Below are 26,522 nucleotides of genomic sequence, written 5' to 3' on the forward strand. Positions count from 1 at the left end.
GAACTGGACGCATGGCCAAGAAACACTGGAGACATTCCACAGAGATTTCAACAACCTACACCCCACCTTCAACCTCAGCCTGGACCATTCCACACGAGAGATCCATTTCCTGGACACCACAGTACAAATCAACAATGGAAAATTAGACACCACACTCTACAGAAAACCCACTGACTCATACAGTTACCTACATGCTTCCAGCTCCCATCCAGCACACACCATACGATCCATCATCTATAGCCAAGCCCTTCGATACAACCGCATCTGCTCTAATCCCACTGACAGAGACCAGAAACTTCAGGATCTCTACCAAGCATTTATAAACCTCAACTACCCACCCGGAGAAATAAAAAAGCAAATTGAAAGAGCCAAACGAATACCTAGAAACCATCTACTACAAGACAAAGACCCAAGAAAACCAACAATAGAACACCACTTGTCATCACCTACAGCCCCCAACTTAAACCTGTCCAACACATTATCAATAAATTACAGCCTATACTGGAACAGGATACTAAACTCCAAGAAGCTCTGGGAGACAGACCCATAGTCTCCTATAGACAACCACCTAACCTCAAGATGATTCTTACCAACAACCACAGGACATACCACACTAATACCAACCCTGGTACTTTCCCTTGCCACAAACCCCGTTGCCAGCTTTGTCCACATATTCACTCTGCTGATACCATTATTGGGCCTAACCAAGTGAGTTATAAGATCAAGAACACATATTCCTGCGCATCCAGAAATATAATTTATGCTATCATGTGCCGAAAGTGTCCGTCTGCTATGTACATTGGACAAACATCTCAGACACTTCGCCAAAGGATTAATGCCCACAAAACAGATATTAGGCAGGATCACAAAGAAAAAACAGTTTCTTGCCATTTCAACCAGAAAGGACACTGTCTCAATGACCTAATTACATGCATCCTACTCGAGAAGACTTTCAAATCTGCACATGAAAGGGAATCCTCTGAACTGTCATTCATGCTAAAATTCGACACTCTCCGCGGGGGGCTGAACAAAGACACCCATTACAAAGATAGCTTCCCCAATTATCACCTCTAATACGATTAGCTCACAGACATCTACCCTTCCCCACCTCTAATATCATTAACTCACAGACATTTACCTTCCTTCCCCCCCCCCCCCCCGCATCCCCCTTCTGTTCTGAAATGTGATTTGTCCTTTTCATATGTGTTCACTTTTTTTTAATTGTATCCTTTGGTATATATGGTTGTGACTATTTTCTTCCACTATTTGATCTGAGGAAGTGGGTCTGGCCCACAAAAGCTCATCATCTAATAAACCAGCCTCTCCCAGCAGGGGGCACTGTGGGGTGTGCTGAGCTATTGCAGTGCCAGCCTCTCCCAGCAGGGGGCACTGTGGAGTGTGCTGAGCTATTGCAGTGCCAGCCTCTCCCAGCAGGGGGCACTGTGGAGTGTGCTGAGCTATTGCAGTGCCAGCCTCTCCCAGCAGGGGGCACTGTGGAGTGTGCTGAGCTATTACAGTGCCAGCCTCTCTCAGCAGGGGGCACTGTGGGGTGTGCTGAGCTATTGCAGTGCCAGCCTCTCTTAGCAGGGGGCACTGTGGGGTGTGCTGAGCTATTGCAGTGCCAGCTTCTCCCAACAGGGGGCACTTTAGGTTACCCTGGCAGTTCAAAGCTCATCTAGTCCTATTCCCCATTAGCAAACAACGAAGCGAAGGCGGACACGGTGCATTTCAAACTGAACTGTTTTCCTAAGCAAGGGGCTGCCTGGAGCTGCATCGGTGCCCTTATTCTTTTCCCTGCAAACCCGCCTCCATCCTGCTCACGGGAAAACCCGAAGGCTGGCGCTGGTTTCATTGACATTCCCCTCGAGCCATTCGTCACCCTGTGATTTCCTGGCAGGATCTGTCCAGAATTCTTCCCATCACCCGCTGGGATAATTTGTCTAAAAGCTTCAAACTTCTCAAGTGGATTCATCTGTTGGATTAAAGAATGGCCAAAATACACTGCTTGACGCTGTCAGCTGCCAGCGCTGGTCTGTCAGGGCTAATGACCCGAGAACTAACTGGAGCAGCTCCCCACAGCCTCTGTCCCAGTGCTGAAACGTCACAGAGCTGTGAGCTAGACCCCACGGGACTGCCCCAGCATCCCTCTATCCCCTAGGCTGGGACAGCTGCTTTGGTGGGGGGAAGGAGGAGGAATGTGCTCGTTTCTTCAGGGAGCTATTTGGGTGGGGGAGGGGGACGGGATCCAAAGTGCAGAGCTCAAACCTTCACCCACATTCCCATCTCAGCCATGCTCGGTCAGGCCTGTGTGCAGTTCTGCGGTTCACAGCACCCTCTTGTGGATCCTTCCCTGCATCCACAGGCCAACCATGTCCAAACCAGCATCGGCGTCTGTTTCTAGGGTAGGGGCAGGCTGTACGGATTTGCCCGCATGTGCAGTGACACCACAAGAGGGGTACACACTGCTGGGTATGCCACACGGCATTTATCTGGGGGCTGCCCTTAAGAAAGGAGCACAAAGACTTGGGGGGAGGGTTACAAGGAGAGGGACAAGCCGTTCTGTGCTCCCTCCTTGGTCTGTTTCATCTCCTTGCCCAGATGCAGCAGCAACAAAAGAAAGCAAAAGCTTCAGTTACTGCTCTTTCCTGAAGCCTAAAGCAGCTGCCAGGCAGGACCAGGGTTAGTAGAAATACCAGGCTATCCAGGGAATAGTTTCCAAGGGTGAGATCGCAGCTGGGATAATAAGAGACCAAGACGCATTCTTGCGATGAGCAAGACACTTCATCTCGCCATGCCTCACTTCACCCAGAAAACAAGGATAAGGATTCCTCACCCCTCCCCATGCGGTCTGTCTTGTCTGATTAGTGTAGAGGTTACTCTGTTTGTACAGCAGCTAGCGCAATGGGGCCTCAGATTCATTTGGGGCCTGTAAGTCCCCAGTGTGGGAAGATCCAGGAACAAGGGAGTCTGATTTGATAGGGTATGATCCAACTGATCTTACTAGGCCCAGCTGATGTCCATCTTTCACCTGGGACAGGATTCACACAAGGCCTTTTGGCTCAGCCTGAGCCTGGATTCTGGGAAGATAGACATAGCTCTCCCTCCATCACGAGGGAATGACGTGGCGGGGAAGAGGTGTGAGAAGTGATCCATTTTCACCTCCCACTTGAAAACTGGTCATGTCACAAGTGTTTGAAAATTGTCTCCACGGTGGATTCAGGGTGAAATGTGGCCTTCCCTGCCAGCAAATGCAGCTTTTCATGGGGAAATCGAACTCCACGGAGCGGCCGGATTAATCGGGAGTTAGCGTGACGGAAATTGACCAGATATTAACCAGTTGGAAGCAGAAACATCGCCCTCTGCCTGGAAAAAGCAGTCCTCTGATCTGCCAGCGTGCAATGGGGCAGTCAGAGGAGTGTACTGTGATGGGGCTGTGCAGCCCCACATGCTAAACGTCCACCCCAGGAAGGGAGACTGACCCCAAACTAGCAGGACAACACTAAAGAGACGATCGGGGGGGATAGATTCCATCTTCTTGCGTTAAGAGCTGGAATTGGGGTCGCAGCAGCAGGAAAGAGGACTCTGCCCCTTCCGGGGCCTCGTTGATTTTTCAGACCCTGTCCTGCTCCTTGTAAGAGGCAGAGGTTGGCATAAATTCCATTAATTTCAGTGAAGGGCTGAACCTCCCGGAGATGCAAATGGCTGCAAAAGCGTGCCTGGCCCGTGAAAGGAGCACGTTGTGTCGGTGCAGCGGAAAGCGTGAATGGGCCGGGTTAACAGATCGTGCTCCCCAGTGGCGTTTCCTCAGAGATTAGCATCACGGGGACAGGTACGTAGCCTTTGCTGTGGCCACCTAACCATCTAAGCGGCCTACAATTTCCAGGCTGGCGCCTGCCTGCAAAAACCCTGTGGGCTACTGTGACTCCGGTCCTCGGGCAATGGCTAATTCAGTGCACTGGGATGACAGTCCACAGCATCCCCATATCGTGATCCTGCAACTCGGAGCAATTTAAGCGTGCAACGGGAGCCTTCGGGGTTCCAGTTCCCAAAAGGCTTCGTTTGTAACCACGCAGGGTGCAGCTGACCCATGCTGCACAGTAGGAATCCTGGGTATCGAAGCAATGAAATGACCCAGCAAGGTTATTAAAGGGGCAACGTAGGCGAAAACACCCGCTGGTGGGCAGAGAAACCGTTTGGAGGTTCCCCTGGATCACAAAGCCACCTCCCTTAAGCAGAGCTGGGGCCCAAGCTCACCGCTGAAGGCCGGGTGGGCTCAGGTGAGGCATTTGGGTTGGGGATCTCCCTGCGGAAGCTCAGGTGCAAATGCATTTTAAGCAGCAAGCTTCCAGGAAAGGCAGAGGCCCTGCACAGCAGCCTCTTGGGACAGAGCAGAGTGGAGGCTGCTACTAGAGGGAGTTGCCTGGCTGCTGTTTGTGACCAAGGAGACAGCTAGTAAATAAACAGAAGACACGAAGAACACCCCAGGGTGAAATCCCAGACCTGGTGAAATCAACGAATATTTTGCCATAGACCTCAAGGCAGGCAACAATTCCACACACATACACCCCGACACTGGGTCCCCGATTCCTCCTGCAAGCGGACCTGCAAAGCTCCCACTGCCCGCGGGTTAGCCAAGGGGAATGCCACGTAGAAAAAACACATGGGCACTGCCAACACCGTACAAGTTACCCCGTCAGGTAAATTGCAGGTAGTTGGATCTTGTATCTCTAGAGCATGTCATTTTAGTATGGCTGGCACATCCAATCAGGATCAGCCAGCCGAAAGAGACAGCAGGGTATTTTTGCACATGAAGGAACAGGTGCTGTCAGCCATACTATTAATGTTGCTCTAGCCCAAATAAAATTCAAGCCGCTGCTGTATCCACCATCCTCTCCTGATCCAGGCTACAGTGAGTCTGACCTGCAGGGGTACACGGGCCTGGCGTTCCATTTCATGGGACCCTAGATTAGGGCTGGTTGGTCATCTAGTCCAACCCCCTGCTCCCAGCAGAACCAACCCCAATTTGCAGACATACGCAGCTCGGGTGGGATTTTTTCCATCGGGTTTTAGCATCGTGAACATATGGACTCATACGCTGGAAACAAGGTATTTACATAACATAGTGTGTGTGTTTGTGTGTGTGTTATAAAAGCAGATACCAAAATACATTAATGAGCATCTGGCTGATGGTTCAGTTTCTCTCCGGTGGCTGTGTAGAAGGACCAGCATTCCCCCGGGGTAATAGAGGGCAGCCCCCGACCAGCCCCATCACAAAAGGGAGAAGAAACAAGTGAAGATCTTGGCCTACATCACTGCTTCTGCACCCCCACGAAGGCAATGTCGGGTCCCAGAAGTGCCCAGAGTCCCACACACAAGGCACGGAGTTAAGAGAGTCCTGATCGCTAAGGCATGGAGGAGGAAAGGCGGCAAGAGGACGGCTGGTGCCCTGCAGAAGCTCGAAGGAAGCGTTAGCGGCAGCGGAAGTCACTCGCGTGGTTTGACTGATCTGCGAGGTCTTGGATTAAGGCAGCAAGGGGAGAGGAGAGAGAAACCAGCGGGAGAGCTACTGGTATCACCTGAATGCTCTCTACTCAGCTCTCAGTCTTACAAGGCAGCGGCAGCACTTCCATGGGCTTCAGTGCAAGTCTCCTAAGGCAGCGGGAGCAACGTGTCCCTGGAAACACCATCTCAGCACTGTGCAGAACGCAGCCATTGCCGACGTCGGGGGCCCTCACTCCTGCCCTTCTGATTTAGCTTGTCCGTCTTCCTCCAGGGGGCTGTCGGAGCTGTCGGAGAAGAACTCCTGGTTGTATTGCTTTGCCCTGGACTCTAGGACGGTGATGCGCTGTTTGAGCTTCAGCTGGGCAGCATTGTACTCAGTCAGGAGCCGGGCAAAGCGGGTGTGCAGCGTGTCCAAGTTGAACTCCAGCCTCTCCAGCTTCTGCTCTGTGCTCTTCCCTTCCATGTCCTCTGCCGCCGCGGACTCGTCCAGAAGCCCTTCCTTGATCAGGATCTCCCGGCCACGCTCCTCCAAGACCCGCTTGGCATCAGGGTACTCGGTCACCGCTTCCATCAGGTCGTCCTTGGACAGGCAGAAGAGATCGGAGTAGCCAAGGCTCCGGATGTTGGCCGTGCGTCGGTTGCCCATTTTGCTCCCTTTGATGTTGAGGATGCTGATTTCACCAAAGCAGCCTCCTGCAGTGAGCAATGCATACTGGGTCACGCCATCGTCCGCCACCACGGCTAGCTTCCCCTCCTTGATGATGTACATCTCCTTGCCTATGTCTCCCTTCCGGCAAATGTAATCGCCAGGGCTGAAAACCTGAGGCCGAAGCTTCAGCACCAGCTCCACCAGCAGGCCAGCCTCACAGTCCTGGAAGATCCTCACCTTCTTCAATGTCTCCAGGTGGACGTTGATGGCAATCTCCGCCCTCAGTTTGTCAGGCAGGTTCTTGAGGACCTCACGCTCATCCACGGCCTTCTTGTTGGTCCAAAGGTAGTCGAACCACTTGATGACCTTGGCCTCCATGTGCTTGCTGACCTTGCGGAACTGCATGTAGTGCTTGACGGCGTCGATTTTGGCCTGGAACTCGGCCCTGGTGGCATTCATGTTGGAGATCATGGAGCCCACATTCCCCACGATGGTGGCGAAGATGAGGACGCCGATGAGGAAGTCAACAATGACGAAGAGGTACTCCTCGTCACTCACAGGGGGCGGGGTCTCCCCGATGGTGGTGAGGGTCAGAGTGGACCAATAGAGGCAGTAGACATACTCCCTGGCAAGATAGCCGTACTCAGGGTCTGTGATGTTGGGGTACACCCAGGTGTCCGTTCCAAGCCCAATAGCCTTGGAAATGGCATAGTAAATGCAGGCATTCCAGTGGATAATGATCAGGATGTAGAGCACCAGGTTGCTAATCCTGAACATATTTGGGTAGCTGGTTCTGGTCTCGGTCCGGTCAAAGAACTCAAACATGCGGGAAAAGCGCAACAGCCGGTTGAAGCGCAGTTCGGGCTGATGTAACCCTACTGCAAAGTAGACCAGGTCTGTTGGCAAAATGGAGAGGACATCCAGCTTGAATTGTAAGGTGGTGATATAATTATCCCGCAACTTCTTTGGATCCCTGACCAGCAGACCCTGTTCCAAGAAACCTAACAGAGAAGCAAGGGGAAGAATTAGCCTGTTTGTTCTACTGGCTTTGGGGTTGCATTCCACCAACATACACGTGAAGCAATTAAAATATTTCTAGTTCCATCTAATCTGCTAACTCTACAAGCCTTTGCCAGCCCTCAAGTGCTTCATCTGGAAAAAGCCACGTACGGGTATTACTGAGGGATTGACTCTGATGACACAGAGATAGGAGGACACTCTGATGTTTCTGCTTGGCATAGAGTGAATTAACTCAGAGTTCTGCGGTGACAGGCAGAAATTGCGCAGCAGCAGCTACATTCTGGGAACATTACATTCTGCCATTTTTCCATTTAGATTACTCATTAACTTAACAGATACCAAACCAAAGACACAGGCTTAAACCTGGGCTTGAATGCTAATGGTAATGTGAGTAATTTGGTACAATTATTCAGCGGTGAAGTTAAAAGCTGTGGATGATGAATCTTTCATTTTGAAACTTCGTCTATTTCACAGAGCTTTTAATGAGATTCTCTCTCCAGGGGCCAGTTCCTGCCAGCTCCCACTAAGTTATGGATTAAGCCAGGGGCTCTCCACTTCTCCAGATGACTGTACCCCTCTCAGGAGTCTGATTTGTCTTGTGTACGCCCAAGTTTCACCCCATTTAAAAGCTACCTGCTGACCAAAATCAGCTATAAAAACACAGAAGTATCACAGTACTGAAAAAATGCTTCCTTCATTTTCACCATGCAATTATAAAATAAATCTATTGCGATTAGGGTTGTAAAAGGTTAAATGGTTAACCAGTTACCCAGTAAACATTAGCCTTGCTGGCATGCATATCTGGTAACTGGTTAACCAGAGGGCCAGCCTGACCGGAGCAGCCCTCCCCACTACCAGCTGCGGGAGCCCACCAGTCCTCCACAGTTAACCAGCTGAACAATTAAAATTGCATTGTTAAACCGGCTAACTTTTTTACTGGGTAGTTACATCCCTCATTGAAATATTAATATTATACAGGTTGAACCTCTGTAAACCAGGACTCTCTGGTCCGGCAACCAGACCATGGATGTTCCAGGCCCAGAGTCATGGTGGAGAGCTGGCGGCTGGGCTGCCTAGTTTAGCAGGAGAGGGAGCGGGTGAGGGGGAACAGCAGGATCGCAGGGGAGCTGGCTGGGAGGCTGGTGGCCAGTCCAGGGCTGGGAGGGTCAGTACCAGGGGGGCCAGAAATGACCTTCCTGGTCCGGCAAAATGCCTCATCCAGAACCAGTCAGGTGCCAAGGGTACCGGACCAGGAAGGCCCAACCTGTACTTACATTTCAGCGTATAGAGCAGTACAAACAAGTCACTGTCTGGCTGGAATTTCAGTTTGTACGGACTCCGCTCGTGCTTTTTTACATGTGCCCAGGCACACTGCTGGGGGAGCGGAGGTACCGCCCGGAAGACCTCTGCCTACCCCTGGGGTTGAAACCCACGAATTCAGCCCCTCCTCATAAAGGAGCCCAACCCAGGCCAGCCACACCCAGCTTCTTATCAGCTCTCCGGTGAAACATTAGAACGGATCCCTTCACATCTAAGCCGCCTCTTCTGCTCACCTGTGCGCAGCCTGATGACAATGTCAGCAATGTAGATGCAGTCCGAGAGGTAGTCCAGCACCAGCCAGTGGATCCAGTAGAACCTCTGGAGGTCATTGAAACAGGCCCTGCAGGAGAAGCACGTGGCAATAACGAGGGGGGGAGGGTATCAAGATGGCGAAACCAGCTAAGCCCCATCCCCCACTCAATGAAGGCTGATGCAGACCAGGAAGTCCCACCGGGCACCGGCCCTTGACAGTCGCCAGCCATTCCCTCGTGCCTCAGAAACGGAGCCCGTCCTGTACTGAGCTAAGCGGTGAGGCTTCTGCCACAGCCTGCCACGTGCACACAGCAGCCTGCCACTCCACACGCCACATTACCCACCCAGCACTGGCATCCCACCAGCTGGAAGTGGCTCTGCCTTTCCAGAGCCACAGCAAAACCGGCATATTTTTGCCCTTGATGCAATAAGGTCGGCTGCTTTGTGCGTGCCCTTCCGTGGCCAGGATGTGTCTGCCTCAGTTTCCCTCCTTGGACTCCTCAAATTCCCAAGGCTTTCACGGGTCCGACAGCCGCCTTTTGGGGGGTCTGGTTTATTAGCATACAGTTCAAAAATAAAACACAGGGGCTGCGTCTAGACTGGCAATTGCTTTTGCGCAAAAACTTACCAGCTGTCTACACTGGCCACTTGAAATTGTGCAAGAGCACTGATGTTCTAATGTAAGAATTCAGTGCTTCTTGCACAAATACTTTGATGCTCCCGCTCAGGGATAAGCCCTCTTGCGTAAGAATACTTGCGCAAGAGGGCCAATGTACACAGGCCCCTTAATTTTTTGCGCAAGAAAGCCCGATGGCTAAAATGGCGAGCGGGGCTTTCTTGCGCAAAATCGCATCTAGACTGGCCACGGATGCTTTTGTGCAAAAGCACTTTTTGCGCAAAAGCATCCGTGCCAATCTAGATGCTCTTTTGTGCAAATGCTTTTAACGGAAAAACTTTTCTGTTAAAAGCATTTGCGCAAAATCATGCCCGTCTAGACGCAGCCAGGATGTTTGTCACCACCAGTTTATGCTGGGCACTGCCCCATCTCCCCAAGTGTTTCTTAACACTCTCAGAGCCACTGGAAAAGACACAAGGCCTACCCTGCTTTCTTGCCTTCTCCCCAAGATTTCCAACCAGAGCTTTCGGCCGGCCACAACTTTGCAACTAGGGATGTAGAATGGTAACTGACGAGCCAGTAAGTATTCGGCTTAGCAGAATGCTTACCAGGTAACCCGTTAACTGGACCTTGTCCAGACTCCGGTAGATGCTAGATCCTAGCCACATCCAATGCCAGGCTGGTTGGCTGGACCCCAGCCATGGTGGGGCAGCAGGTGGGGCAGCGGTAGGCAGGTGGAGTCCCAGTTGCACAGCAAGCAGGCATGGCTCTGACCACCGCCGCACCAGCTGGCAAGATCCACAATCACATCAGGCTGGCAGGGGGGAAGGCCTACCCTGTGTGGCTGGCAGGGGGAGGCGGGACCCCAGCCGTGCCAGAGCAGGGCCTCAGCCCCATCCACTGCAGGTAAGCTGGTCTGCCGTGAGCTGGCCGGCCAATGGTTAACCGGTATAATTTTAATCGTTTAACTGATTAACAGTGTTAACTTCACTCTGCAGTTGCCGCTGGTTCTCCACTGGCCTCTGCTTTTCTCCCTCCCTTCTGATTTAGACACATGAGCCAATTCATCCTGTACCTGGGGAGGCAAATCAGCTGCAGCACAGGTAGGCAGAGCCCTCCTTTCCTCCGTGTCTTTGAAGGAGCCAGCCACCCCCAGGGGGCCACTGCTGGTCTCAGAGATGGGGTCGCCCTAGAAAGCCTCCTAACTCACCTTACCACAAGCAAGCACCAGTTGTAAAGGACGGGCACTGCAATGACAAACAGCCAGCGGTAATACCAGTCTCCAGCCGGATCCACCACAAAGAGTTCCCATTTCTTCCTGAAAGTGGAAACTGGAAACTAAGGCATCCGAGGCTGCATGTGGTTAACAGCAGAGTGAGCATCAGACCGAGCCCCTTCCATCTAACGAGCATTAAGTACCCGCCTGGCTCACTGGCTCAAGGCCTCCTAGCCATCCTTTATAGGAGGTAAAGTGTGCAGATTGGGAAACATGGAGCCTTTAAGTGACTTGCCCAAGGGCACCCAGCAAATCAGTGGCACAGTCAGGAAGCGAACCAAGGTCTTTTGATGTCCAAGTTGCTGTTGCCATCACTGGACAACAAGCCCTTCCATATATAATGTGGGTCTACTAGGTGTCAGTGAGTTCTCTTATTGCCCTCAGTTAGGGCAGAGTGGGAAACGCAGGGCCATGCAATTAGGGGCCTGTGAGATGCCGTGCTCAGGAAAGAGAGAGGCTGCTGTGGCAGCTAATACTGCGGAATCACCATTCTCCTTCTGCTCTGTGCGGCCTGCAACCTGCTCAGAGTCATTGGGGCCAGATGTATGCGCGGCAATGGCCAGATTTCTCTGAGAGGAGACGGGGAGGAGGCAGAAATCCTGCTTCCAAACCAGTAGACTTGTCTCTCCCTCATTCTGTGCCAAGCGAACAAACTCCCCGCAGCTGCTGAGTCCCCCAAAGTCCCTCCCCTGAGCTGTAAAAACAACTCGCCGGCCAGCAAATGTCACCCGTGTCCATTCGGCAGTTACCAGCTCCCTCCCCTGCGCATGCTGCTTCTGCCCCCTTGGAAACCGCCCCCTCCTGGCCTTTTGTCTACAGCTGTGGTTCAGCCCAGCCCAGGCACTGGCAGCAGGAATGCACTGGGCTTTGGGAATGACGCATCTGGCCGGGCCTGCAGCCCAGGGTCACACAAGGTTTTGGTAGGGCCGCAAAGGGGGGCGGGGTGGTTCTACGTGGCTCAAACCAGCCAAGTGTTGGACTTCTGTTGTTTTCAGAGAAAAGGTCGGACTTCTCCTGTGTCTGCCCATCACGTATCTAAGCTCCGATGCCACACCTAGGCTGCTGGCTCCCAGACGGTCCCCAAATGGGCCAGCAGCAGGGGGGGGTTCCAGTGAACCCTAGAATGGACAGAGGTGATGGAACTACAGGTTCGGGGGGTGCTGCCTCACATACACATGGTTTGAAGTGGTTTCCGTCATATACAGCAGGGCTGGGGGAGCCGCTGACCCACAGAAAAATAAGTCAGGGGTCACACACAAGTGAGAAGTCGTGGCCCCTGACTGAGAAAGGGAAAGACACTCCCCACATTCTCCTGACATACCAGAGCCTCGGGGGGGCCAGGCTAGTAGATTTTGTGGGCCTCCCTAGGCTCTGGGGTGGGGCAAAAATGAGGGGTTAAGTGAGCACAACGAGGCTACTGGGAAATAGGGTTGCCAGGTGTCCACTTTTCACCCAGACAGTCCGTCATTCGGGTCCCCCATCAGGTAAAAAAGAAAAGAAAATACTGGATACGTGAAATGTCCGGTATTTCTTGTTTCTCTCTGATGGAAGCCTTCCGGGGACAATTTTTCCCCTGCCGCATCTTGGGAGAGGGGGTGAGGAGTGTGGAGGGGTGTGAGAAGCGTGGGGCCATTTAAAGGCACAGCACCCTTTTTTTTCCCTCAACAGCTTTGGGGAAAATTGTGTTGAGACAAAAAGGGGGAGACCAGTGGGGTTTTTTTGCAGGGCGTCGGTATTTTTTGTTAAACCATCTGGCAACCCTACTGGAAACAGGCTTTGGGCTTGGGCTCTGCGTGGGAGGGAGAGTGCAGGAGTGGACTGGAAGGGGAGCCCTGAGCCTCGTGAGCTAGATCCGGGCAAGCTGGGGGCATGGCCTTCGGTTCCCCACCCCGATATACAGGGTTTATAGTTTCATTGAGCGGTCCTCAGCACCCCCACTGTACCAGTATGGAGGACACCATTTGGCTCCTCCCATTGTGACCTCACACGTATTCACCTGCTGGGTCCCACAGCCCGGAGCATGCCACTTTGCTCTCTGAACCCCTGGCGTTCATCGTGGCGAGGTTAGCCCCTGGGGGAAAGCACTGCCTAAGGATGCCGCAATGCTGCGTCTCGGCATCACATTCAAGACTTAACGTCATGACAGGAAGCGGCTTGATAGCTGTCCTCCACTCGGCAAAGGGAGCGGTCTCCCCCGAGATCGTGTTGGAAATGGGAATCCCTCACTCGGAGACACCCCTGTGCATGCCAAGTGGCTGGGGAACCCACCCTGAATTTTGTGGGACCATCTTGAATTTACAAAGCCTCAAATGGAGGAATGGCCCCAGCTAACTGGCTAGCGCTTCACCACCATCTCGGCCATCACCAGAGTGGCAACCCCCTGTCCGGGGCTTATTCCTGCTGAAGAGCCTCACGCCACAGCAGCGCCCCCTTTTGGAAATACTCCAGTCCCACCGCTCTGCTCGAGTTCTGAGCCTGTGGCCTCGGATAATTAACAAGACCCCCTTAACCTCGCAGGGCAGAACATTTTCTTCTGTGGCTATTAAAGCCTCAGATACGAGCCTTTGATATTTTTCCTCCTAGAGGAAACAATCGTTTCGCAGTGTTCTAATTACCGTCTGTAATGGAGGGGTCCGGCCTAGTGAATGAGCTTTGCCCTTTAATTATAGCGAGGAAGAATAGCCAGGTTATTGGTTTCCACGCTTGATGTGTGTATGCAGAGCAGATGAAAGGACTGGATTTGAAAGCGCCTTTTAGAGACCTCCCCCTTGCCACATGGGCTCTGGCAGAAGGCCTGGGCCACAAACATACTTTCCTCCCTCTCCAGCAGATGATGAAATGAGCCTTGCGAAAACAGCATCCGCTAGGCGACTCACTCGCTTAATCAGAGTCCCCCGGGAACTCCTTCTGCGAGGAGCTACTGCTCTTGAGAGGTAGGTTGGCCCAGCAGCTCCATTGTGGGTTGAGGAGCTGGGAGACTAAAGTTCATCTCAAACTCTGCCTCAAACTTCCAGTTTAGGCCAAAAATACTGGTGCTTCGTGGGGGATCATGAACAGCCACCCTGCCTGCCCATCTTGCTGCATGGAAGTGGAGTCTCAGCTACCCAGGAGGGAGGTCTTGACACAGGAAAGGGGGCCCCAGCATGGAAAAGATAGCTATCTTTGGTTTGCCATCTCCCCTAGCTTCCTCCTTCTAGAGCCATGGTGTCCAACACGCTAGCCACGTGTGGCTGTTTGGCCGGTTGCGTGGGGCTTCAGAACTGGTTGGACACCACAGATCTATAAGATGAGCTTTGAGACCCCATGGACAAAGGCACGGGGGAGGTGCCAGCCGTGAACACCGTGGCAGATTGGAGTCTGTGCTAGACCCTCCACTTCTGAGAGCACAGGAGACTAGACAGAGAGTAAAGGATACGCACCAGCTCTAGAGGCAGGTGTCCACGTGTGGGCAATGGAGAGAGAACTCCTTGCCTACACTGCCCCTACGTGGGCCCTGTGCCAACTTCCAGGCAGTAACTCACTGATACCGAGCTGATCAGAAAAAGAGTTAGCCTGCTAGGTCTGGTCTGCTGACACAGCGCAGCAAGGCGACCCCCCATCACCCCCAGTTCATGCAACGCTCCTGCTCGTATCAATCACTTAGCCCCCCTCCCTGTGGGGAGAGGAGCACGCCGGGTGGGGTAGGGGAAAGGGTCTACCCCTTATGAGAAACATTTGCCTTTCAGCCAAGCGGTTTTAGAGAAGCTACTTTTTGCGTTTGCTGTCCTCGTTGTCTTTGTCCCCTGGGGCGTTGCCGTCTCCCGCAGTCACCGTCTGGAGCTCCGGCCCACGGAAGCGCTCGAGAAACGAGTCCGGCCTCTGCTCCTCCTCGCGCAAGCTCTTGTTAGCCCAGTCTCGGAGCACCACGACCAGCCGGACTATCCTGGCCGGGGAGAGAAGTCAGAGTCAGGGGTCTGTGCAGGGACAGAACCACGCGTATTTCAGAGGCTCTGCGGGGTGGTCCCAAACACAGCTGCCCATTCTAAACCGTGCACCACTGGAACATTCCCCAGGCCAGGAGCATGCACATGTTCTCCAGGGTCCTGGGTGCACTGTCTCAGCATCCCAGCCCTCCACACATCTGGACACGCTTATGGCATGCCAAGCGAACACGTGCAGAAGCCAGCAAGCTTGACATCTAAGATCAAACCCCTTAAAGCAAAAGGGATCCCGTGGGATGCGAAACATCCCCAGCTCCCGCTGAACATAGTGGGATCGGAGGGAGTTCAGCTCCGTGCAGGGTTAGGACATAAGCCAGGAAAATGTCTCCTCTTTAAGGCACGAATGAAAAGAGAAGTAAGAGAATGTTAGAACAGCCAGACTGAGTCAGATCAAAGGCCCACTGAGCCCAGGGCCCTTCCTGCCGACAGTGGCCAATGCCAGATATCCCAAAGGGAATGAACAGAACAGGGAATCATCCAGCGATCCCTCCAGGCACCCATCCCCAGGTTCTGACAAACAGAGGCTACGGGACACCATTCCTGCCCATCCAGGCTAGTAGCCATAGATGGACCTAGTAGCCTCCATGAATTTATCTAGCTCTTTTTTTAACCCTGTTCAAGTCCTGGCTTTCCCAGTATCCTCTGGCGAGGAGTTCCAAAGGTTGATTGTGCATTGTGTGAAAAATATACTTCCTTTTGTTTGTTTTAAATCTGCTACCTATTAATTTCATTTGGTGACCCCTAGTTCTGTTGTTATTGGAGCAAGTACATGATTTTTCCTTGCCTACTTTCTCCACACCGGTAATGATTTTGTCAACCACTATCACATCCCCCCTTAGTCTCCTCTTTTCTAAGCTGAAAAGTCCCAGCCTTTTTCAGCTCTCTACATATGGCAGCCGTTCCAAACCCCTTTGGCATTTTTTTGCCCTTTTCTGAATGTTTTCCAATGCCAAGAAAGCTTTTTTGAGATGAGGCAACCACATCTGCACACCGTATTCAAGATGTGGACGTACCATGGATTTATATGGAGGCAATACAATATTCTGTCTTATCCCAGTGTTTCTTAAAGTGTGTTTCGTGGCATACCAGTGTGCAGACGGAGGTGTGCCATGGAGAGAACAGCATTCAAAATGGCCACCCTTAAAGGGGCAAGCCTCTTTTTTTTTTTTCCCCCCCCCCAACGACTTTTCCCTGGGGGCTTTTTTTATTTCCCCCTCAACAAAAGAATCCTTGGTGTTCCCCATAAAAAAAAATTATTGTTTGGTGTTCCTCAATCTTAAAAAGTTTAAGAAACACCACTCTATCCTTTTTTTTTAAATGATTCCCAGCATTCTGATTGCTGTTTAATGGCAGCTGCCCATTGAGTGGATGTTTCGAGAGAACTCTCCACAATGACTCCAAGATCTCTCTCTCGAGTGGTAATAGCTACCTTAGTCCCCATCATTTTATACGGATAGTTGGGATTACGTACGTTTTGCAATCTACATTATATCGCATTTATCAGCACTACAAGAGCCGCCTTTGCCCAGTGCGATAGCAAAGGATTGGCCAGAGATGATGGATTAACCCTTCACTTTGTAAGCAGAGCAGCTGGGCCCAGTCATGCAAAGCCCTACACAGCCCCTGCAAAGGCAGCGATGGCTGGACAGACCTCAGTCTCATCCCTTCATCCCGCGTGTGGCTACACCCACCTACCTGGAGAGACCTAGCCGCCCTTGCAAGTTAGACTGGCCTGGCTGATCTGCATCGTCCAATGCAGCCACCCTCTGCAGCTCCGAGGAGGTGTCGTCCTCTGCTGACGGGGCCCTGTGGAAGGGAAGGGAGATTGGGGTCATGCGCTGCGTCCACCGCCAGCTACGTCAGATGAGCTAGACCCAGAGGGAATACGAGAAGAGTCTGTCCTCCTGCTTCCCAGGCCTCTGCTTCTGGACCAGAGCGACTTCCTAGGGTGTCCATGTTCATTCAGACCTGGGCTTCTCCATCCTCCAGCCGTGCTAGAGCAAAGCTAACCCAGTGCACCAGCCTGGCAGGGGGGCAGAGGGACGTCCCCTCTGTTACCCCAGCCCTTGGTTTCCTCCACTCAGCCTGGAGAAGTTGCTCCCGCTGGCAATATTTTCCTGATGTTGCTCTCCAAGTACACAAGCCCACCTGGCTTTCTATGGTAAATAGGGTGGAGGACTGCGAGGGCCTGGAATAAAAGTAACCGGGCGGCTTGCATAATGAGATCTAGATTCCCTTTGGATACTCGCCTGGTTTCACCTGCCCTTGGGGTTCGTTTTCCCTTCTAAGGCCCTGATTCTGAGAGGGGGGGTGGTCCAATGGTTAGGGCGCTAGCCTGGTATTTAGGGGACAAGAGTCCTTGCTCCACCATAGATCGGTGGCGTGATCCTGGGTGAGTCACTTAGCCTCTCCATGCCTCAGTTCCCATCTGTACAATAGGGATAACCGCACTGCCCTGCCCCACACAGGTGCGTGGGTAAAGACATTCATGATGAAGTACTCAGATCTGTACTACTAGAGTACTGAGTACAACTAGAGTACTGTTACTACTCTTCCTCCCTGGCTCTTGAGAAAGAGCAGAGGTCCTTGGCTGCTCACAGTTGGCCCCCGCCTCTCTCTGTCAAGCGCACGTTGACCCCATTAAAGAGCTGTTGCTCAGGTCAGGCCTACACTACATGGGAAGGTTGAATTAAGAGACGCAAGCCCAGCTACATTAATTACCTTACTGGAGTCAATGTGCTTTGATTCGAGTTTCCCCACCATCCCCACAGCGGGAGGCTGATGGGGGCAAACACTTCCATCAGCTTCCCTCACAAGGAGCAGGAGTTCCAGGCACTGACAGGGGTGCCTTCGGAGTTTGATTTAGCAGGTCTTTGCTAGACCCACTAAATCAAACTCCAAAAGAGCGACTGTGACAGCGTCGATCTTCTGCGTAGTGAAGACAAGCCCCAGTGATCTCCCTCTATCTTCCACTGGCTTGGCCAACACGCTGACCAGCACAAAGGTGGCCTTCCAGGCCTGCTCAGCCCACTAGCCTTCCAGCACCCCAACCCTCTGCCCTGTTCACTGAAGCCACTTGGACTTCCCTATATTGACTGGGCTTGGTCCACGGATCTCCTGCAGGTCTCTATCAGATCTTCAGCATGTCATTCTCCTTTACTAGCCTCCAAATTCACCTCAAAAAGTAATTAGCACCTTTCTTCCTTCTTGGTCAGCGCCTGTCTGACTAGTCTTATGTCCATATAAAACTACAGGCCTTGGACATTTACATTTTAAGCTCTCCGAATAGTAGTTTGGGGCTGAAAGTTCTCTGCAGAGCAGTTTCCCCCACTCAGCTGGGCCTCACTTTCTTCTCTCCTTTAATTGTTCTTGGTCATCCCTGCAGGTAGGTTGTGAAAAAGTCTAATTTGTAGCCATTTCAATGGGGCCATGCAAGGATCTAACACGTCCTCCCTCAGAACCAGGTGTCCATCTCCACATACACTGTCTTCATATTGACCAGTGGTTCTCCCCACCGTGCCCGAGATGGCCAGGTGCCCCGGGGAAAAGTCGGAGGCCCAACCATTCTCTCACCCTACGGATAGACTGCCCTTCTCGGGCAAGTCATTCCTGTTCCACACAAGCGCCGCCTGACCTGCTGGGGCTGAGTTCAGTCCGCTCCGGATCATCTTCATTGTGGGTTGTCACAGACAGCCTGGGGGGGTGATTGGCAGGCGAACTCTTCAGACCATTGCTATGTCCCGTCATCCTCCATGTGAGGAAGCCGCCGGCCTGAGCCCTGCCCCAGGAGACAGGAAAGAGCAGAAAAGAATGAAGAGCTGAGAGGAATGGCACACACACGTCACACCAGGGACCGGGCTGTCCCCTGCCCTCTGTACACAGCACTCCTGAAAGCATCTTCTGGTGGAAGAGGATGCAGCTAAGAACAAAGACTTTGCTGACCCAGCTCCTACTAAAAAGGAGATCCCCATTCTGCCTCCAGCAGTGGCTTCTACTGGAGGAAGACGGACATTATCCACAATGCATTTCATCACCAGAGGCGTTACTACAAACCTTGGTTGTGGGGCTACATCAGGTCATGGACTATCCATAGGTAGGTTGGGGTTAACCCACAGGGCGGCAAACAGGGAGCTTGGGTTCTCAGCCAAGTATTGTATTTCTGTGCTCACCAGTTTCCCATCCTAATCTAGCACTAGCTACACTTACGACCCTGCCTTTAGGTCATCGTATAAAGGCGCGTGTGTCTCCTGACAAGGCTGCAAGTGCATATGGGTACAGACAGCTCACAGAGGAGAAGTTGTTTCCCCTTGGACCTCAGTACCAATCTTTCCCTATTTCCGCCCATTTTTCTCTTTCTTAAACTTGGCCTCTCTCTTTCCCTCCCTTCCCCATCCCTCTTGCTCCACTCTGCCTCTTCCGTGCCTCCCTCCCTTCCCCCATCTCCAGCTGCCTCCCTCGCGGCCCTCCACCGTGCTGTGCGAGTGGAAAGATGCCCTGGCTCTAGCGCTACTCTTTGCTGCCGTTGCTGGGGCGACAGCATCAACAAGCAAGGCCCTAACAACAGGTGCAAGCTGCAACCTCAGCCAGGTAATGAGGCCCCCCCGGAGGAAGCGTGCAGGAAGGAGCAGCTCTTTCAACCCCTCCCCCTTGGGGATACTCAAAGGTGATGGAGGCAGAAGACTCCAGGCCATGAAGGAAGTCAAACCATCCTGTCAGTTAGAGGAAGCCAAGGGCCAGTCCTGTAGCAGGGGCTGGGACGGCCTGGTGCCTGTTTGCTTACAAAGAAACCTGGCCTGCCGGGCAGTGCAGCCTCTCAGAAGTTTGCCCCGTGAGCTACATGTCTCCTCAGCCATAAGTTCTCCGCTGCATTTGAAATTTAGGCTCCTCGTTAAAACAGGCCTTCTGAACCTCTGGCTGGCAGCCAACACAGCCCTGCTGCAGGGAACAGCTGGGAAACCATCATGGAGACATCTAAACGGAGAGCTCGCCTCACACACACACACACACACACACACACACACGATTCTGGAACTTCCCCGTGGCAGCGATGGCTCATGTGGAAAATAGCACCCGAGAGAGGTTCAGCCCATCCAGTGCCCCACAGACCAGCTCTGTCTTAGACAGTAACAGCTTCTTTATTTCTTGGAAGAAGAGGGAAGATTTTATACTTCTCTAGAGTAATCCCCCATTCCCTTTTACAATGTGCCCGGGGCTACGCGCAGTCCCCTTGTTCACGCAACGTTGTGGCCCCAGGGAGCAGAGATGACCTGGTTGAGGAGACAGCGGTGGGAGAGTAAAATCCGAGCACACCAGCCACGATGCCTGGGGACCCCGCCAGGAGTGCTTGAGCACACTGGTAATACAGCAGCTGAGTCCTCTCCTGCCCTGGCTGTCTTACCTAGCTGTGGCAGCAGCACCTCAAGCACCCCATAGCCATAGACAGCCAGACACTGGGGCCATCAGGCAACTGCAAACATCTGTCCCTGGAGAGAGAACTCACACCACCCACCTCGGCAGACATCCCCAGGCGAGATAAAGGAGCAACCCCAGCAGCACAGAGAGCCTACAGACGTGTGTAGACACACCCGGAAGCCTGGTGCATCTCCTCCAGGAGACAGCGGGAAAGCAATAAACATCCCATCGAGCAGCGAGATCAGGCCGCTCCTGCCATGCCATTAGGTCATTGACGTGATGTTGTGACACAGCATCCTAATGCAATGGTCTCTCTGCAGGGCTAGCCCACCTCTGGTGTCCAAGAAGGACCCATGGAGGGACAGCTGGAGATCCTACAGGGGGTGAAAGGCCCATGGAGACCCTAAAGTGTGACTAGTGCAAAGAGGTTAGCGAAACCACGTCTGCAGGAGCTGGAGCAAAGGAGATTAGGGGATGACTTTGTAAGATTTCCTGCAGGCTGGAGAGTGCAGAGCAGAGAGGAGCCGTTATGCCAAGTCAGGACAGGCAGGTGGGAATGTACCAGGATTTCCTGGGAATTTCTTGGCACGGAATAAAGCTGCTATGTCGGGCAGCCCGCTAACGGCAGGAAAGGGAGCAATAGGGAAGGATTCATGCCCTATTCAAGGAAGGAGAATTCATGCCGAGTGTGCAATTGCTGCCTGAACAATGAGGTGTGGGGAAGAAGGAGCAGGGAGGGTGGGGGGGGGAACTGGTCTAGTATTTCCCCTGCCTTCCTTACTTCAAAAGCCACCTACGCGCCAGCCAATGTAATTACACCCAGCGGGCCACAAAGAGCAGCCATGTTATGAAGCAGACATCACAAGACTGGCAGTCTCCTGTGAATAAGGTTAGTTGCTAAGCCTCCCGTCACCGGAGTAACGGGAGGTGGTGCAGAAGACTGAGCCGCAATCCGAGGTGTAAAGGGGCGCAGGGCTGGGACTGTGGGGAGGGCAGCAGGGCAGGGCTGAGGGGTTTCCTTGGGGCCAGGGGAGCCTGCACTGGGCCAGCAGGGCTGTGCTGCAGGTCAGGAATCCCATTGGATGGCAGAACCTACAGCACCTTACTGCACCTGGCCTCATCCAAACCTGGGCTCTCTGTCCTAGATTTCTACAGCTCACCTCAGCTCTAGGAACGTGGCTGCAGGAGTCCTCGTCCCTGGGGACTCTGATGGGGGAGGGAGGGAGCTCGCGGATGAAAGATCTGCAGCCTCTGCCACTGCTCTCCCCGACCAGTCATGCCAGGAGCGACACTTGTTCCTTAGGACAAGACATTTTGCAAAGGCCCCAGTCGGGCACTTTGGCTTGACTCAGTAATAACTAACGAACGCCGTATATTCACCATGTCACGGGGGCTAAAATCAACAGCATTGTAGGGAAACAAGCTGGAAGACAGAACAAGCCTCGGGACAAGGCAAACACTTGTGGGCTGTTATAAGACAAAGGCAGTGCCGAGCAGAGAGAGATTAGGCCATTCCTGTCATGACATTAAATCATTAATGTGATGTTGTGATGCAGCATCCTAACGCAATTATCTCCCCTCGGGACTAACCCACTACGGGTGACCAAGGAGGATTTATAGAGGGCACATCTTGACATTTTGGGGGCTCCACCCGCCAAGGAGCCGCCAAGGTGCCTGGGGAGTGAAGGACACAGAACGCCAGCAGAAAAACAGTGGCACTCACAGGATGTTAGAGCTCTAGGTAACAGAGCGATGCACGTATGTAGCCTAGGTGGCTCTAAAAGCCTTTTCTCCACATGATCCATTGCCACTCTTCAGATTAAACTGTACTCAGTCCAGTCATGAGAGGCCACAGACCCCAGAAGGACAGAACTGCAGGAGTCAAGCCGAGTGGACCTGCTGGGTAAGCACAATTCACAGGCTGCTGTCACCAAGGTCCGGTCAGAGAGGGAGACTCATGGGAGGGCCCGGGAGAAGGTGACCCAGGTCCTGAGACCTGAGAAGGTGAACTCAGAATCCACAAAGGGGCCACCAGCCCTGTAACCATGACATGAAGGTTTAAATCCAGAACATGTCTGAGCGGAGAGAGGCCCTTGGTGGCTTCCGTGGGAAGAACCAGCTATTCTAACCTCCTGGGGCCTCGGCAGCTGGACAGGCCACACGCCACGGTCCCTGTGACCAGGCCGTGTTAGACGGCAGATCAAACCCCCTCGGCGAGGGGACAGCAGAGCTGAGCAACTGAAACGGCCACTGCTACTCAAGAGAGACCACAGGTCCCCAGTGCGGCCACAGGGCAGAAACCAAACTCAGGGCTCCTACAAGGAAGCCTGATTTCTTCCTGCCCAGCCCCAAGGATGCTCAGCCAATCAGGGGTGGGGGACCTAAGGTCTGGGGGCCGGATGCAACCCTGGCTTGCCTGGATCCAGCCCCTGAGGCTCAGGGCTCCCCACCCAGTATTGGGGAGCCCGCACTGGCGCTCCAGTCCCCCCTGCCACCAGCCACAGCCCCACAGGGCTGGAGCACCCAAAATCTACTAGCCTGGGTACCCCAAGCTCTGGTGTGGGAGGGGAACGTGGGAGGATCTTTCTCCTTCTCCGTCGGGGCCACGCCAGTGAGGGGTTGGTTTTTCTTTTTCTGCTTCTCACTTGTGTGCAGCCCCCAACTGATTTTGATGTGGGTCAGCAGCCCCCGGCCCAGAAAAGGTTCCCCAGCCTGACACTGTTCCCACGTACCCACTACGGGCAAACTCCTGGGTATCCCACTACACTGCAGGAAACGCCAGTGAGAGGTGGGGCAGAGTGGGCACCCCACACCCAATACGGCTGCTGAAAGAGACACTCCCTGGAGAGACAGCCACGCACACCGAAACGCACAAAGACCCGTGGACAACAGCCAGCAGGTTCACATGCTCACGTCCCCTAAGAGGGATGTATTCCCACAACACCCCAGGGTCCTACATTCAGGGGCATCTGGTCATCATTATAGATACAAGGGTCCCACTCGCACAGGCACCATCCGCTAAACAGGACGCGTGTCGATCATACACAGGAAAGACAACTCAAGACACTTCTGCAGGACGCGGAGGGCGGGCGCGCAGGCACACATCTACACAATGCATTGTGAACGGGCATGCTTTGTCTGCAGAGAACACATCTCTACCCCCCGAAGCAGAGGGGCACTGAGGTTCACACCCCCCACCCCGGACATAGGCATACAGGGCGCCATGCATCTGGCGTAGGGACACATCCAGCGACATGGGAAGGGTAGATTCGTGGACTTTAAGGTCAGAAGGGACCGTGATGATCACCTCGTCTGACCTCCAGCACATTGCAGGCTATACAAACCCACTCGCCCACCCCTGTAACAGATTTCTTCTGCTGGCTGAGCTACACAAGTCCTCAAACTGGAATTTAAAGATGTCAAGTTACAGAGATCAACTATTTACACTAACGCTGCAGAGGAAAACCCCCGGATCTCTACCAGTCTGAGCCAGGGGAAATCCCTTCCCACCTCCAGGGGCAAGATGGGGGGGCATAACCCTCTATGGGCCACTCAGGGGCACACACCCAGGGCAGAGCCGAACAAGCCCTTGTACTTACTAGTCAGACGTCCCGTGCAGCGCAGAGGCTAGTGGCAAAACTCAGCATCGGAGCAGCGAACCAGCCCACGCCACTCGCCCCAGTTGGCTCAGCCTCTCCGGTGCGGCGCTGTCGGGCCCCGGCGCTCGCCTCCAGGTTCCTGGCTCGGTGCAAAAGGGGGGGGTTCAGCACACCACCCACCAACGCGTTACCTCCACGGGCAGGCAGGAGCAGACGGGATTCATCACCCCCAGGAACTCGCCGCACCTGCGAGGACTGAACTCAAGACTTGAACGCCACGGGTGGATTTGAAAAGAAACAGTCCTGGCCCTAGTTCCAAGGGGCTGCTTCTCCCCCGGACTCAGGAGCCTGGCCAGTCGCCCGTGGGGCGAGGCGATAGTTTATAGCCAAGAAATGCAGCAAAAACTTTCAGAGGAAAGAGAGTGGGGCAGGCGACCCCCCAACAACAGCGAAAGGGCCTCTGAGCTGGCGTCTCTCTCTCCCCCTGCTACAGCGTGTGCATCCCCTGCAGGCTCCCAAAGCACTAGGTGTACTCCAGGCGTTAATCACAGATGGCTTTGTGTCTGGGGAGCGAAAGGGGAGGAGAGATGAAAGCTCTTCCCCTCCGCTTCGGGTATCACCGGGCTGAGGCTCTGCCACTACCCAGCAAATTCCCACTTGCCCTCCCTCTGCGTCTGGCTGGGCCCCGCACGCCACCCCCCTGGCCTGCCTGGAAAGGCAACAGGGGATATCCAATTCTGCCTTCCGCCTGGCCTCGGGCGGGCGTTTCACAAGGCATTCAAGGAACAGCGTGGCTGGCCCAGAACAGCCGGCAAACCCCTTCCCTTTGGTCGAGGCTCTCCAAGTACTTTACCAACCTTCCTGAAGGAACCCTCCCAGCCAGGCTGAGCCTCCCAAGGAGGGCCGGTGACTCGGCTGGGGTTTCCCGGAGCCGAGGAAGAGAGCGCTGCGTAAGCTCAGACACTGGCCTCTCCCCAGCAGACGCTGGCCCAGTGAACTAGGACGTCCCTCACCTTGTCACGACGAGCCACCGGCGCACAGGGACGGCGGTGATAAGTACAGGATATAAACAGGGGGAGCCGGGGCTAGGACCCCAGAGTCCTGCTTGGCACGGCAGCTCACTCTGGCTCTCATCAATACCACACAGGATACCACAGCCAGCCGTAGCCCGTAGGGAGGGTCTGGACGGTGCTTGGTCCTGCCATGAGGGCAGAGGACTGGACTCAACGACCTCTCAAGGTCCCTTCCCATTCTAAGATTCCCTTTGTGGTTTTGCCCAGATCATGCTACAGCTGTCACTCAGCCTGGGAATCGCAGGAAAAGGCCAATAGTTTAATATCACCTGCCTCCGTCACCGCTCTGCACACATGCATGCCCAGGAAGTGAATTCTGACCCTCTAGATCCGTGGTGTCCAGCACGCTAGCCACATGTGGCCATTTGAGTGTGGCTAGTTCACTATAGTGGCTACGGCTTCAGAACTGGTTGAACACCACGGCACTAGATTATCCGGGAGGCAAGCAGGTTATCAGAAGGACGGAATTGCGTGGGAGACGTGGAATTGCGTGGGAGACGTGGAATTGCATGGAATTGCGTATTTCACGAGGTCCTCTTTTAGGGGCTATTGAATCTGTTTAGAAGTCACTGTAATAAGACAGAGTGGAGTAGGAGGGTGGTTCCATGTGCAACTTAGGGCATCTACAGCCCTGAGACGTATATCGGGGAGGGGTCTTATCCAATCCCCAAGGATGTTAAAATCACCATAAGCTGTAGTGGCTAATCGCTTGGCTAGACCAGTTGGTTGCCACCTCCTGAGCTGCTCTCATGAGTCTCCCAGTATTTGGGGTTTCTCTGGAAGCCCTAGGCTCGTGAGTCATGTGGTTACATGAACATCTCAGCTTCCATAGAAAACCAAACATTTCTGGTCCTTCTGGTTTGTGAGAGCGCCTTGAAAACGTGAAATTCCAGAAGGAAAATGGGAAGAATCGCAAGTGTGTGATTAATCGATCTCGTTATGGGGGGGGTCTAATTCAGGATGTCTGCAGGCCTCACGTTGGCAAGGGTGCTACCGCCCTGCCTTTGCCCACCACGCCCGCCTCAAGCGGGCACAAGTCGGCAGTCCAGGGGACGTCAGCGCCGATGCCACAAAATGGCGCTGGGCGGAGAGGTGGGAACAGGGCAAGCACCCACCAATCACGCTAAACACCTACATTCTGGTCGCATTTCATAGGCTCTTTTCGGCTCTGTGGGAGGAGCTTGAACAGCTGAGACCAGCCCCTCCCCTCAACTCATTTCATGAGTGAAGGAAGACAGCGCCGCACCAGAAACACGCGCAGCTCTGCCACCCCTTCCTCTTAGATTGGCCTGGTTTCCAGCACCCTGTGACCGTAGGAGTCGGACACACACACACCTCAGAGGCCCTACAGACCGTGGAGGACCACTCGGATGCAGTAATACAGTGGAGGAGAGAGAAAAGGGGAACAGACACTGAATCCACCAACACCTGCAGAAGCTCTAGGGAATTCCGGGGGCCTGTTTGTTTCCATTCCCGAGTGGTGGCCAAGCAACTGCCGACACCCTCCAGACAAATGCCCCTGCAGCTTCTCCTTCCCACCAGCCTCCCAAGCATGCCTCAGGGAGACTGAGGCACAGGGGTCAAGGACTCACCTGAAGCCACTGTGGGAATTGTGCGAGCAACTTCCCCAACGCTCTGGGCAACCGTCTCTTCCGGCCGCAGAAAAACTGCTCCACGCCAGGGGTCAGCTGCTCTTCCCGGCCCGGGGCAGCCCACCCGATGCCCTCGGTTCCTTGGCAGGCCTGCTGGGAAAGGGTCAGCAAGAGCAGCGGCGCAGGACTTACCGTGGTTGAACAGACGGCGCCTTCGCCCAGCTGGTGCCC

General features: G+C 53.7%; 1 protein-coding gene across 2 annotated transcripts; it reads right to left on the reverse strand.

Annotated features, from left to right (window-relative positions):
- Positions 1 to 4,799: 4,799 nt before the first annotated feature.
- On the reverse strand, positions 4,800 to 25,629 carry CNGA2 (cyclic nucleotide gated channel subunit alpha 2). 2 transcript variants are annotated; one of them, XM_014580174.3, is made up of 7 exons: positions 23,627 to 25,629; positions 18,250 to 18,393; positions 16,311 to 16,421; positions 14,384 to 14,557; positions 10,570 to 10,677; positions 8,725 to 8,831; positions 4,800 to 7,152 (listed from the first exon to the last, which is right to left on the reverse strand). In XM_014580174.3, exons 2-7 carry the CDS (start codon positions 18,360 to 18,362, stop codon positions 5,732 to 5,734), a joined length of 2,034 nt encoding a protein of 677 aa, XP_014435660.2. In that variant the 5' UTR covers positions 18,363 to 18,393; positions 23,627 to 25,629; the 3' UTR covers positions 4,800 to 5,731. The 2 variants fall into 2 exon arrangements, with proteins under 2 accessions (XP_014435660.2, XP_075752807.1); XM_075896692.1 differs by lacking the exon at positions 23,627 to 25,629 and having other exon boundaries at positions 18,250 to 18,665.
- Between the last annotated feature and the right edge of the window lie 893 nt (positions 25,630 to 26,522).

This window comes from Pelodiscus sinensis, chromosome 13, assembly GCF_049634645.1.
Source record: "Pelodiscus sinensis isolate JC-2024 chromosome 13, ASM4963464v1, whole genome shotgun sequence".
NCBI classification, from domain to species: domain Eukaryota; kingdom Metazoa; phylum Chordata; order Testudines; family Trionychidae; genus Pelodiscus; species Pelodiscus sinensis.

Excerpts from the sequence above, each read along its gene's own strand:
- CNGA2 (XM_075896692.1), bottom strand. The coding sequence starts at position 18,512 with ATGCTTTCAGGAGTGCTGTGTACAGAGGGCAGGGGACAGCCCGGTCCC. Across the intron at positions 16,422-18,249 it reads ACTGAACTCAGCCCCAGCAG|GGCCCCGTCAGCAGAGGACG; the intron begins GTCAGGCGGCGC and ends TCCCTTCCACAG. Across the intron at positions 8,832-10,569 it reads TGGTGCTTGCTTGTGGTAAG|GGCCTGTTTCAATGACCTCC; the intron begins GTGAGTTAGGAG and ends CTTCTCCTGCAG.